The sequence below is a fragment of the Ascidiella aspersa genome, chromosome 5 (genome assembly GCF_963924565.1).
Source record: "Ascidiella aspersa chromosome 5, kaAscAspe10.2, whole genome shotgun sequence".
Classification (NCBI taxonomy): Eukaryota; Metazoa; Chordata; class Ascidiacea; order Phlebobranchia; family Ascidiidae; genus Ascidiella; species Ascidiella aspersa.
The window spans coordinates 26,816,497-26,830,281 of record NC_139451.1 but is presented as its reverse complement, the minus strand read 5'-3'; the positions used below and the strand labels follow the sequence as shown (position 1 = coordinate 26,830,281).

At 35.5% G+C, this 13,785-nt stretch overlaps 1 protein-coding gene across 1 annotated transcript; it reads right to left on the bottom strand.

Annotated features, from left to right (window-relative positions):
* Positions 1-1,175: 1,175 nt before the first annotated feature.
* LOC146145691 (G patch domain-containing protein 1-like) lies at positions 1,176-13,785 on the bottom strand. The gene is given in 20 exon segments (XM_083390652.1): positions 1,176-1,313; positions 1,826-1,893; positions 2,058-2,165; positions 2,544-2,633; positions 3,089-3,116; positions 3,118-3,237; positions 3,491-3,667; positions 4,750-4,870; positions 5,513-5,637; positions 6,036-6,175; positions 7,166-7,280; positions 8,220-8,489; positions 9,089-9,279; positions 9,786-9,924; positions 10,457-10,657; positions 11,104-11,254; positions 11,621-11,778; positions 12,063-12,213; positions 12,495-12,564; positions 13,647-13,785. Coding segments are annotated over 20 exon segments (2,532 nt in total). The 5' UTR covers positions 13,711-13,785; the 3' UTR covers positions 1,176-1,268.

Here is a 13,785-nt window from a genome sequence, read left to right as displayed (position 1 = left end):
ATCAGTATAGCAGGCAATATTTAATAATTCTCACGTAGCAGCTCGTATTACAGTGTTCTGAAGCGTCGCCGTAGATCATTTATCGCCATTTTAACTGCTGCTCTATTTATTTTTCATTTCCGAGAGCTAATCGTACTGGAGTCCTATCGTATCGTGTGGGGTGGGGTGCAATAAACGAAGTACAGGATTGTTGGAAACAAGACGATATGTTTTGTGTTGTTCAAACCGAAATGTTACAGACAGCTGTGTTGAGCAAGTCGATTGGTCAACATCCGTTTACAGCAAGATTTTTTTCTAGCTGAGCTGCTTTTGAATTGAGCATTTTTTAGTTACGCTTTGAAGGAGTTTAGAAATTGCGTATTACAGCCCGATGTCGCAAACTTTGTGTTGATAATGGCATCGCCCAAATTTATGGTTTCCCTGGACTTGGGAGATCTATTTTGTGACGTTCGATGACGCTAGTGTCCACGCTTTTGTCCAAAGAGTCGGAGTCGGTATGTTATGCAACTTATCCTGGAGTCGGGACTCAGGATATTTGCATATTTTGTGTTGTGGATCGAGGAGTTATATGACACCCTTATATAAAATTAGTTAAGTAAATGTGTATACAGGATGTAGAGTCGGCAAAATGGCACATTTGGCCGGTTTCGGACTCTGGTTATTTTTAACCGACGGCGCAGCCCTGAAGCAAGGGGATGGAAGGAGCCACTACTTGTAAAAGTTTGAGAACCACTAGTCTAAACTCCAGTCCAGTGTTTCTCAACCTTTCATGGCCTGCAGACCCCTCAAAAACAGGGAAAATGTCATTTGATATAATGCCCTCTAATCGTACACAAATAGTTGTATCAAGAAGCTTACCAATTCAAAAAAATCAGATTCCTAAAAAATGTCAAATACCTATCGGCACCCTTGAGCACTAGTAATGGCACACCAGGGCGCCGCGGCACCCGGTTAAGAACCACTACTCTAGTCATTAAAAACTTGATACTGCAGAAGTAAAGAGGGTGTATACGCAAACTCCTAATGCATTATTAGTAATTTTAATAAAGCAATTGACTAATCTTTCATGCTGCATGTTAGCACTTCATTAAAAAAATATGACATTCTCAAGATTTTATTAACCACGATTTAAAATAGAAAATCACTCGACGGCAGTTCAAAGGCAATCGTAGCGCGTGTTTCTATATTCTTCCCCGTAAAATGCCTGCATTGGACAACAGGATTTAGTTGCAAGATTCACGAAAAGGGATTGTTGTTGAATAGGAGTGTCACCGTTTATTCTTCTTTTTGTGTTTCTTGTCATCTTTTTTGTGCTGAAAAGATAACATATTTCCCTGTATAATACTATCACACTTCAAAAACTTTAGTATACCTTTGGACTATCCCGTTTAAGATACTTCCCATTTAACAGTCAAGCGCCATTGATTTTAAGGTTAACAATATTGGGGTAAGCACAGACTTTTTTTGGTTTAAGACCTAGAGACTTGCGTTCGTCATTTTTAAAGTATGAAAACAAAACAATATAAATTCTGTAGCAACACAATAAGAAAGAGTTAAAAAAAAAAAATATTTCACGATGGCCTATATAACTTCATAAACACGTGCTATCTAAATACTTTTGGAAAAACCAAGGATCTTTCAAAGACTTCAATACGCAAATCAATTCGAAAACAATCATAGACATTTTTAAGAAGAAAAGACTTTGTGACTACTCTGATTATCTAGAACAGAATGAACGATGTTTAACGTGGATATAAGAGACGCATCGATGTATACATTAATACTAAAGGGGTTAAACATGGTACATTTTAAGTGGCACATTTACCTTTTTGTGTTTCGAGTTTTTCTTGTGGTATTTTTTATCCTTGTTTTCGTGTAGGATCGTATCTTTTTCTAAAAGACAAAGCAATATCATTATCAGAAAAAGTGTCCATAAACCATATCCTTCATGAAAGTGGGTTTTCAAAACACGTTCAACCCGTGTTTTCTTAGCAGCCCATATTATAAATAATTTTTACAGGACTTAATGCATTGTGCGGCACACTATTCGTACTTACTTGTAAACGTATGCACAGGCATAGATGGCGGCAAAGTAGGCCCAAACAATTCATCGTCATTGTCAGATTCTTCAGCCCTTTCTGGACTTTTGTCTTTTACCGCTTTCTCTGTTTAACGAATGAAAATATGATTGATTATTATTATGATACAATGAAACTTTTTATAGGCATTTGGTTACATCGGCAACTTTTGGAGCTTTTATTTAAAAAAAAGTTGTATTGCGGTTTTATACACAACTACTAACTACGACCCGAATAATGAATACTTGCGAAATAGATAGGAATCTTAAATGAAAATGACCCCCACTTATTTGTTTTTATTCGTGGTCACTGGCGTCCACATTACACTAAAGCGAAGGAAAATAAAAAAAAAAAAACAATTATTTTTCTACATCACAATCACATAAACGTGAGTTTCATTACCCACGCATCACTAGAAAAAATTCCGAATTTACATTGATGTGAACGCTTTTAAACACATCTTACCTTTGACAATCGAGGTTTCATCAGGACGAAACGTAACAGGCCGGTTGAGAATTTCGGCGGCGGAAATGTGCTTTGGAGTCTCGACAGGATCTGAAAAACGCGGATAATAATTAAGCGTAAGGCAGTGGCGCTTTGATAGGGACCCTAGTCGCAATATGGAAAAATATTCTATCACGTTTTTTCGTTTTGATTACCAAAACTGCCTGATTTCAACGGAGATCGAATAAAAACTAAATATCCAACAATCTGTTCAAAGCGGTGTTTTACAACTAACCTATATCGACAATAGGTGCTTGCAGTGTTGTAAACAAATCATTTTGAAACGACTCAAATCCCAGTTAAGTAATTTGTAAACTAACAAAGTTTCAGATAAATATTTCAATTTTACGAATAAATATTTGATGAAAACACTTAATTTTAACCCAAGTTATTTGCCACAATGACAGAAGTCCAAGTCAAGTCACTTTGGTCAAACGTGAAAACAGTGACTTTTTGCTTAAGTCATTACAACACTGGGTGTAGTAAATTGCATCTCACTATTTTACCTTTCTCATCTTTTTTGCTCCAACTCTTTTTCCTCCTCCTTCTCCTCTTCAGAGGAGGAAGACTCTTCGTTGTCATCATCAGCGAAGATGGATTTAAAGAGATCCATACTTGGTGCCTCGGGTTCGTCTGACGTTTCTGTTGGTTGATTCTGAAAAATAATCAAAGTTTAACATTCAAGTTGCGGAAAAAAGCAGTGATCAACTTTTGTAACATGTACAAAGGTATATCCAACAGTATCGCAATACAGCCGATAAGTGAAAATTGTTCATTTAAAAATGTGCAAATTGACGTTTTTTGCATAAAAATAAATAAAAGGTCAAAGACAAATACCTTTTTTTAACTTGTGCAAAAAACAAAGCCAAACACCCCTGAAAACTGATGAACAAATAAATAATCCCAACCTCTTCTTTTCCATTTGTATCTTCCTTATGCGAGATCGCCACATTCTCCCTAAGATGATCTTCCCTGGTAGCGGGACCGGATTGAACCGGTTCTTCGTCCCACCGACCCTTCTTTGCTGCTTGTAGGGATCTGAACTGAGGCGGGTGCTTTGTGTCGCTCACAATTCCGGTTTTAACCTGCAAAGTGACATGTGTATGTTACAGGGTTGCCGCATATTTTTATGATATCAATTCAAAGGCATATGAAAACTTTATAAAGAATTTTAAATCCAAAAAGGTCGAGTAAATCGACAGCATCTTGATTAAGACGTTTTGATACGAACTTGTATCATCTTTAGTTAATGTGGCTGAAAAGCAAATCAAAGCATCCTTTATGAAAGGTTGGGTGCAATTTCTATCATTACAGATCGGCGCATAGTGTACCCAACATATTGAAAGGAAAATTCATAAGTTTTGAAATACCTAAAAGTGGATCACTTGAAGTCTTTGAAAATGATTCGAAAACAAAACAGTATACATACCAAGGTAAACATAATAACAAATTTGTTTTACTTCGGCACTATCACACACGACTTAAGCTGCACATAAAATAAAATAAAAAACTATAAAAAAAAATCCTTTTTTTTAAAGAATTTTCGACAAATTTAAAATATTTTACAGTACCTCTTTTTTCGCGGTTTTGCTGACATTAATATTACTAACCAAACGCGATACTGAAAGGCGTGGACATTGTTTTCCGAAGAAAATTTATTACGCCGAAGTGGCATTTTTACAAAATAGTTATAAGGGTATAAGAACTTTAGTAGCGGAAAATTCCTATAACTAACAATGCTCTGCTGGCGCTTATGATGACAAACTCGAAATTCAAAAGTTAAACTAGGTTATACGACTAAAACAAATTGATATTATGGCAAGGTTAGATGTTTAAGTATCAGATGAACCAATACAATCTGAAATTTCCCGTTACTACGTTTCCGAGAGTCGATTACTATGGAGAATCGTTCTTCTATAAATTCCGCTAAAACATCACCTATAGTTGATACGAAATAATCACTTTTGTTTGAAGTTTAATCCATCTAATAACGTCCGACGTTCAGAAAAATTACCGTCGCTTCACTCTTTGATAGTATAACATGTTACATATATCTTCAACCAAAAAAACGCATAAGCACGCCCGGTACCATATTGAAACCTTTGTGTGCGTAAAAAACGATATCGTAAACCGTTTCGCAAGAATCGCCACACCCATAGAAGAGTACCTCAGGTTTTGCGGTGGTCTTCTGTTCTTGTGTAGCCTCGTTGTTGCCAGCCATAGGGGTCAGTGGAGGGGGTGGGGGAAGTATAAAGCGGTTTTCTTGAGGTGTACCCACGAAATCGTCACTGAAAACACAAAGCTTCGTAATCAAAAAAGCTTGTTTATTAGTGCATAAAAATATTGCAAGGCGTAAAGCTTGTTTAAATAGTTTGAAATCGATAAGAGAAAATGATCTTATTATATCGAAAATTTACAACACATTTTCCAAATTTCAATTCCCTGCATATGGCGCCGTACATGGTCTGGACTTATCACCAAAGTGCATCTGAACTTATTTTATTGTGTTGTGGCAGCGCACTACTTCGTTCGTATTTCAAATATTAAAATTTAGAGTTTAACGGTCCTCCAAATTGCACCATAAACTAGATTAACAATTAAATTTATCGCGTTTCCCTAAAGTATTTTATTAAAGATGATCGCTGTGCTGACTCGAATTTTAATCCAAACAAGCGTATGTTTTTATTTAAATGTAATTAGACTCCTTTTTAAATGCAAAATATCCTAGTTACGCTCTTTATCAACGCTTCCTATAATAAAATGCTTAAAACTACAAGTTTTAGCCAAAGTATTAGTTTTTAAAATTGATCACGGCCCGTCGAGACTTTTTTTTAAGTTTGGCTCAGGCCCTCGATTAGCAAAATGTTGCCGACTCCTGGTTTATATAGTGAATGAGTTAACCGGAATTAGAACTGCCTTGTGTAACTTACTCTGGGTAGGGGTCGGGTACGTTGAACCTCTTGCATAGCAATGGGTCAGGGTGCCATTCGATCTTGTCTCTCGTCATAACACCGAAAACTTTCAGTTTCGCCGTGGCTGGCTCCTTGGGTATAATCTGAACGCAGAAACAGATAAGCGTGTGTTCCAGATAAGATATCAAGATTGATGTAAATCTTACTAGGCCAAAAAAATGTAAACACAATACAATGTTTTACACAGTTTGTTATGGCGGCCTGGCTTTTTAGTATATTAAAAATCGTTATAAGTCTACATATTATTGACGTCATGGATAAATATAGCACAAAACTTGTAACCAATTATAGTTCTGAAAGTTCTGACGCTGATTAAAAGCTCAATGCACACCACACAAGACATTTATATATAATTTGTCGTGTGTTAAGACGATGTAAAATTACTCTATCTGTTGTTCTGTTAGGAGTGTGCAAGATATTTTTAGTGTGCCGCGAGCAATAAAAGTTTGGGTTTTTTTTAGCTTACATCTAGTTCTGATGCCTCCGTCGATCCTTTTGTGAACCTCGACCCGATCGAGTTGCTGGTGAGTCGGTTGTGGACTCGGTGAACCCGATAGAACTCGTCTCGTTCGCGATTTCGTTCCCATTCCGTCAGATTGCTCACGACCTCGGCGTACGGGTCTTCACAGCGCAAAAAAAAAGATACTTAATTTCGCATTTTTGAATGTGTTGGCCCAACAGTATTTCAGTAACGTTTGGAAAGGCCAAAAAATAACCACATAGGTTGAAAGAAGATTCTTTTTTTGGGTCTTCACAACAACAAAAACGAAGTTTAACTTCGCTTAGTAGCACTGAATATATGACCTTGACCCATGTCGACCTTAATTGCTAATTTTTCTTGTCAATACTGACGATGCGTTTTCTGGCGAAATATATAATATATATTTTACCGTATTTTAATAGTGTCTCACCTGAATTGCTAGCAAACGATATCCTTTAAAACAACAGCAGAATACTCTGGAAAAGCTAGCAATGCAATTCAGTCTGACACGAATTTAATTGCTAGCTTTGCTGGAGTATTCTGCTGTTTAACTAGGCTTTTTTTAAATAGGTTGGATCAACAGTCCAAAAACCACCTCATGAGTTGAAAAAAGATTTAGAAGAACTTTGTTGAAATACAGAATACTGCAGTTACGCCATAAACGGCGTCATAATTATGCTAAAAACCGCAAACTGAAGAAAACACCAATAAGACTTTGTCTATTAGTATTGAAAGGCGTTTATTTAACAATTCCCTGTTTTTAGGTTACTTTAACCAAGGAGTTTCTTCAAATTAAAACTTCACATTTTGGTTAATTAAGGCCGTAAAGGCGAATAATATTTACAAACCTTTGTCTTACCAATAATTCAAATCAATAAAGGGTAAAAAAAATCTAAAGCGATGGTAAAAATAGAGAAAGCGTATGTTTAAATCAAACTTCTGCGTTAAAAATACCCAGTTTTACACGTTTCATGTCAGCCTTTTCTTTATCTCAGCGCAACCAAGACTGAAGTTTTTTCAAAGCCCCGTTGTTTAAAAAACTATTCATCGGCTGTTAGATTAATTAATGCATTATAATTAGAATACTTCTCTGTCAGTGAATACAGCGGTTAAAAGAATTAAGCACGTACCTTTATGTCGTTGACGAACCGCCCGTTCAAATGCATCGAAACGTCGTTGCTTTTCTGGGTGGCTTGAAAAAGGTTTCAAGGTATTTGGGTCGCACAGGGGTAACGAGGGGTCAACCTTGAAAGGAAAAAAAAACGTTGTTAACTGTTTCGTTGTTCAAATAGATTGCATAAGACAGTAACTGTGTTTCTGGTTCCACTTAACTAAATTAAAACACTCATTTAGAAATAATTTTACTGGAAAATTTGCTGACGTTAAAACTTCAAAACCTAATTTTGGATTAAAAAAATCGTTTTACGCTGATGATAATATAAAAAATAAACGTTCACATTTTACAAAAGTTTGTAACTTCATAACTTTATTGAAACTCTTACATAAGTCCTTTAATTGCGCTCTAAACAATGCCCTTAAATTAAAGATTCCAATTTAATTAATTTAAAATCATGTCTACATGGGTTTGTAGTGGTTCAAACCTCAAATACGGAATTGAAAATCCCTACTTGTTAGTTAAACCCTGTAAATAAAGTTTTTTCTTTCGAACCTGTATCAACACTGAACTTAAATATGGAAATTAAACCCCTTGTCTGATGTGCAAGATTGCCTAAATTGTGTTCAAAATAGATTAACGACGCATAGAACATAAATTTAGAGATTCTTCTAAAATTGATTTGCGGAAAAAAATTTTAATCGTCTACCAAAACGCAAAAATCGAGCCGAACCTGGACCGGGACTAAATAAGCCGGTTTTGGGCCAATTGAACCGAATATTTTAAAAGCACCTGAACCTATCGAAAAGCGGTTCACTTAAGCACGACGTCACAACTTGTATTTTCCGGAGTCAATTATGCAACGTTTAAAATTTTGTAAAAATAAACTTTATAAACCGGTTTTGAAAATAAAGTTAGTCAATCCGGAGCTGAACCGAAAGTTGTTAAAAATATATTGACGATGGAACATAAATTTTCGGATTATTTTAAATTGACAAGCGCGAAATAGTTCTATCAAAGCACAAAACTCAAATACAATTTGAATAAAAGTTATATTAAAAAAGGCCCACTTGTTTGGTTTGTAGCATTTCGATCGCCTCTTCGCCTTCCTCTTTTTTAAAACCGAGCTCCACCGGCGGTTTCTTTGCTGCCTCCATGCGGGCGCGGTCCTCGGGCGAAATAAAATCGAAAATCGACTGAAATCCGCCGCCGCTAACTTCTACTCCGCTCGCGGTCAGGTCGTTTGGCTTCGGGTCGTCGGCCAACACTCGGCGGCGCTCTTCGAAGGTCAAGTCGAAATACTTGGGAGGGGCAGTCGGAGGCGGCATTTGGGGGTGGGACTGTTGAATTGCATAATACCCTTGTTAACTTTTTGCATTTTTCGCATGTTTACCAGTGGTAGGTTTAAGAAGCGGACCGCTTCGAACAAAAAACAGTCGGCTATGTGTTTAAACATATGATATAAAACATTCATTTCACCAGGCAACTATCAATAGCAGTTTTTCTATACAGACTAATTGTGAAAAATAACAATTACCCCTTATTTTTATTTTTTTTAAATAGAGGTACGAAACAAAATCACAGCTAAAAAGTTAGATAACGCTAATATACGCTGAAAACTTTTATTCAGGTCTTAAAAACCAAAAAACACAATTTTTGTTCATTTACTTTATTATTGTTGGCAAAGTTATTCAAAAAAAGCAAAAACTCATGTTTACCTTAAACAATAACTAATCTAATCTTAAGGTATTACAATAAATTCTTAGTCTGGACAAGTTAGTACAAAAACAACAACGTTGAAAAGACGCTTGACGACATTTTCAAGATAGATATAAGTTATAACTATACTACGTATGCACTAATATCAATATTCAACATATCTAAGATTTTCAGAAAACTATTGCTTTAAAACTTAAAATAGAACGATTTTAACCTGAACGGTCTTGGACAGATTCATGTTCCTGATTCGTTCAGCTTCCTTCTTTGCTCTTATTCTTCTTTGTGGGTCAAAGTTTGGGGGTAACTGGGGCAGTGGGTGGGGGGCAACAGCAAAGACACTCTTTTCTTTGGCGGGAACAAAGCCTTTGAGCTCTTTGGTCTTGTAGTCGATGGCCAATTTCTCCTGACCAGCTGGTTAAATAAGAAAACGGTAAAAATCGCAATAATTTACACACATCTCCAAATTATGCAGATTCTCCTTAATAACGGAATATGATTTTTAGAGTTGTCAACTGAATTCCTATTGGCCTAAAACGGATTCTACTTTCATCAACAAAAATAGAAAAATATATTTATTTCACAGAAACAGTTTATGGCGATTTGAAAGTTGGTCAGTTTGAAAGATCCCACAGGGTATAAAGAACACACACAGAAATCGTAAATATTTTGATGAAAAACAAATAAACGAGGTTAAAAACTACCCAAGACCTGATTGACAGTTTTGTATTATATTCGCAGTTAACCCAGTTGGTTTCTAGTTTCAGTTGTTTCTTCAGTCTTTCCAATTTACAAACTATGGCTGAAATGCCCATGTTAGTTTGGTATCGAATGCAACCACTTGGCATCAGGTATCTATCCGAAATTCTAGAAAATCCTGCGCAGGTGTATTAAAGAATAATTACACCACTGTATTTTACCTGTTATGGCCAGAGGCCTTGTCCAGCCGTAAGTGCTTTCGGGATTTTTCTCCGCGCTTAAAATCCGATCGTAGTTGCTCAAGCTGTCGGTCGAATAAATATCGTCATCGTCCTCTTCAAACGCGCCAACTCCAAACGCCTTCGGAAAGTTTGCATTAGCACAATTTAACAATTTAGACATGGTCTATATGAATTGAATTCGAATTTATTGAAGCTATTCCTCTTATGTTTTGATTACTAACAAAGTTTAAAGAATATAATTGGGTCGCAAAAGCTTTGCTGTTGTATTTACCCTTAGCGTTCGGGTCGCCACGAAAAAAGGTTGAGAAACACTGGATTACACTTGAAAATTAAAAAAATCGATTAAAATTACATATACACAAAAACTTTTTACTAATCAGTAAGAAAATTGATTTTTCACAGAACAGTAATGCATTGGAATTTGCACAACTCTATCAATTTAACAACTTCATTTCATCGGCAGACTTACATGTCCAAGAAAAAGGGGTCGAGCAAAACTAGATTAAAAACCTGAAATATTCGATCAAAATTGTCACATATATAAAAAATAGATCAGTATAGGTTTTACGAATTAGTAAGGAAATTGAGTTCCCACCGAACACAAATCTATTGCATAAATTTACAACTGCATTTCATCGCCAGACTTTTACCTGTCCGAGAAAAGAGAGTTTGCTTCCAGATTTTGTTCTTCCTTTCACGGAGCTCGACTCTTTTACTTTGGTGTGAAGAGCCTGTGTCGGATTGAGCGGCTGATAGCCGATGCCATGGAAATTATCCTTTTGGATCATGCTTTCTGGCACTGAGTCTACCGGCGCGAAGTTCATTGCTTCGATCCCAAATGTTTCCTCGTCCTAAAAACGAAATTTATGGCTAAAAATTGGTATTTTTATGGGCCTTTCTTGCTGATTTCTGAAGTATAGAATGTGCTGCAACGGTTCAAGAGCTTTTAAGGTTAATTTTTGTATCGAATTTGAGTTTTGGGTGATTCTTTTACATTGGTGGCGACAAATAGACAGTGTATTAGATACAATTTTTTAGAATGAATTAAATTAATTTCCATTTTGCATCTTAAAAAATATTTGAACACGATGGGTCTTGCTGAGTTAAGTTTAACGGTTCATTCGGTATATAAACTATTGCTGCAAGGCATAATATTAATTAAAAGCATTTCCTGTGGTAATTGTAATTGTTAACCAACGTTTCGGCAACCTATTTAAGTCGCCTCCATCAAGCCTTGTATAATGAATTACGTGTTTAAAACCTTTCATGTGTTGCCTTTGCGATTCGAGTAACTTACACTGCTATCGGAAGATTGAATTTCACTTGGCAGAGCGCAACCATAAACCTTGGCCGTGCTAGGTCCCTGCTTTTTCTTCCTTCGTCTTTTTCCAAATCCGTGATCACCTCTCCAACCCATTTTTCGCAGAAGCTTGTAACCAACAGTTTGCCTGAAATCGAAAGTTTTGAACAGAAATGATTTAAGAAAAATGGCATAGTAGACAAAACTGCAGTCACTAAATACAGATTAAATAATTAAATATATCAAATCCCACACAGAAATAGGTCGAATTAAGCGAAAGATTTATAAAATCCTAATTCATTTTCAACTTTAAAAATGCTAGTAAACATCTGTTTAATGTCTATAAACTGCTAAGGGACTTGTAAAATAAGCTTAGATGTTCAATGTTCATTTATGTCTACCTACAACCTCCTGCCATCATATACAATGGTTACTTAACCTTGTGATGTTTTTAGCAGGATTTATTTTTGATTAGCAAAAACCTTGACACAAAAAACAGTTAAACAAAACTAACTTCTTTGGTACAATCAGCTTTTCTAGCAGATCAGCGCCAAGGGCTAGGGTCATGCCACGTTCTTGCACTTTTAGCTGCTTTTCTTGCAACTCAGATCTTCTTTGTGGCAAAAACTCTTCGGAGACATTGACTGTGGAAATGCCCATAGCAGTTTTGTCCTAAAATAGGACAAAAGTAAGAAAAACATGGTGGTTAACAATATATTGGTAAACAAAAAACATAATGTATTGTACACAAACATTTTTATACTGCAAAATTTTTCTCTAAATTTTATTTTAGCTAAAAATATGCATCTGACGAAAACATGCAGCAACTTTATGCCATGGTAAAATAGGTAAAAAAAAGAGTGTTCATAACAATAAGAGCAAACACATGCCTTTTTGATCGATACCACTAAGGGTGGCTATTTAAACTCTTAATATCAGAGGAAAACTAATGTTACCTCATCATCCATAAAATCCTCGGGGTGAAATGTCTTCCGGTCAGACTTTTTGATGCGAGAAGACTTGAAGCTGGATGGGGTCCATCCTTCTTTTGTGCCGACCGTGTTGTAATATCCGGCAGAAAATCCCCCAGTGAAAGCCCCATGAAATCTGGAATGAAGCAAAAAGTGATTTTGTGACCTGAATTTGAGGAGAGATTTTCTGAATAAAGCATTATATGTATTGTTTCAAAAACTTACAGGAACAAGCAGTTCCATTCGTATAAAGATCTTTAAAACCTAGATATTCTATAACAAAGAGTTTACATTTACACTATATACTAAAAGCAGGATGTGCAACCTTCCCGAGATTTTGACTATCTGAATTTTTTTAATAACTGTGTGCTATTATATATAGCAGGCTGTACAATATAGTTTGTGGACAAATTTTACCTGCGGCGACCTTCCTCATCAGTAACTACTTGTTCGTGAACGGGAACAAATTTCAATTTGTCTTCCTTGTCTAAAACCAAATAATATATGGAAAACAGCCCGTTAACATGATCAAAACACAACAACAAATGGGGGATAGCCTAAAATTTATCTTTCATTAGAGTTTGTTACAGACATTAGAATATAATGCTAGTTGCATTGGTAGCCAGGTCAAAAACCTGTTAATTACTTATTTATTTTTTTATATATATTGCCAGAGGAACCTGTTTTAAATATACTATGCCTGGTAGCAACAGCATATTTATTGTTAATTACTTATCTGCATAAAATTTCCGGTACCACTATATTATTACCAAATTAAACATACATTTGTGGAGAGTGGGTAAATATCCTAATAGTCTTCCTCCAAATTATTCAAAAACAATTTCCAGGGATAAAATGACTTATGTCAATAACGTGACTGATTCTTTCAGGAAAAATGACTTTACTTGAACTAGATTCACACAAATGGCTCAAAACTGAAAAACAGTTGCTTTAATTACACACATTTTACTAATTACTCATCTGCATTAAATTTTTGGTACCACAATATTATTACCAAACTAAAAACATATTTGTGGGCAGTGGGATAAATAAAATAATGTATTTTTCCAAATTTACCAACAAGAGTTTTCAGTGTTGTAATGACTTATGCCAATAACTTGACTGACTTCAGTATTTTGGGAAAACTGACTTAACTTGAACTTGCTACATTCACACAAATGGCTCTAAACTTAAATACAGGTGCTTTAATTACACACATTTTAGTAAATTTTGGTTCTATGGGCTAATTATTTATTAAATTTAAAGAATGTTAACATGCTAGTTTTTTCTTGTTTGCTATGCAAAATATCGTTTAAAATGTGACTCGTTCACAATTCTTTTTAGAAGTTCAACATTAATTTTTCATTCTAATGCAGTGACTGAGATTTAACATGCCTTGGAAATGATTTGGACTGGAACACAAATTGACATGTGTTGAAAATGGCTCGACTTAGTCTTCTATTTAATTACAAATGATTGTTTTGAACATTATTTTTCTTATTTTGCATAAATAAGTAACCTTTTATGAGATTGCGCCAAAAGGTAATGCACTTTGTACAAAATTCTTACCCTCTGGGATGTCTATTGGTGTGCCATATTTTATGTTTGGGTCATCATCTGGGTCGGATTCCATTTTTGTCTTTAGTTCAAACTGTCTTTTTTGTGATCACACAATTTAGTCAATTTGTACCTAACCTGTAAACCTAGT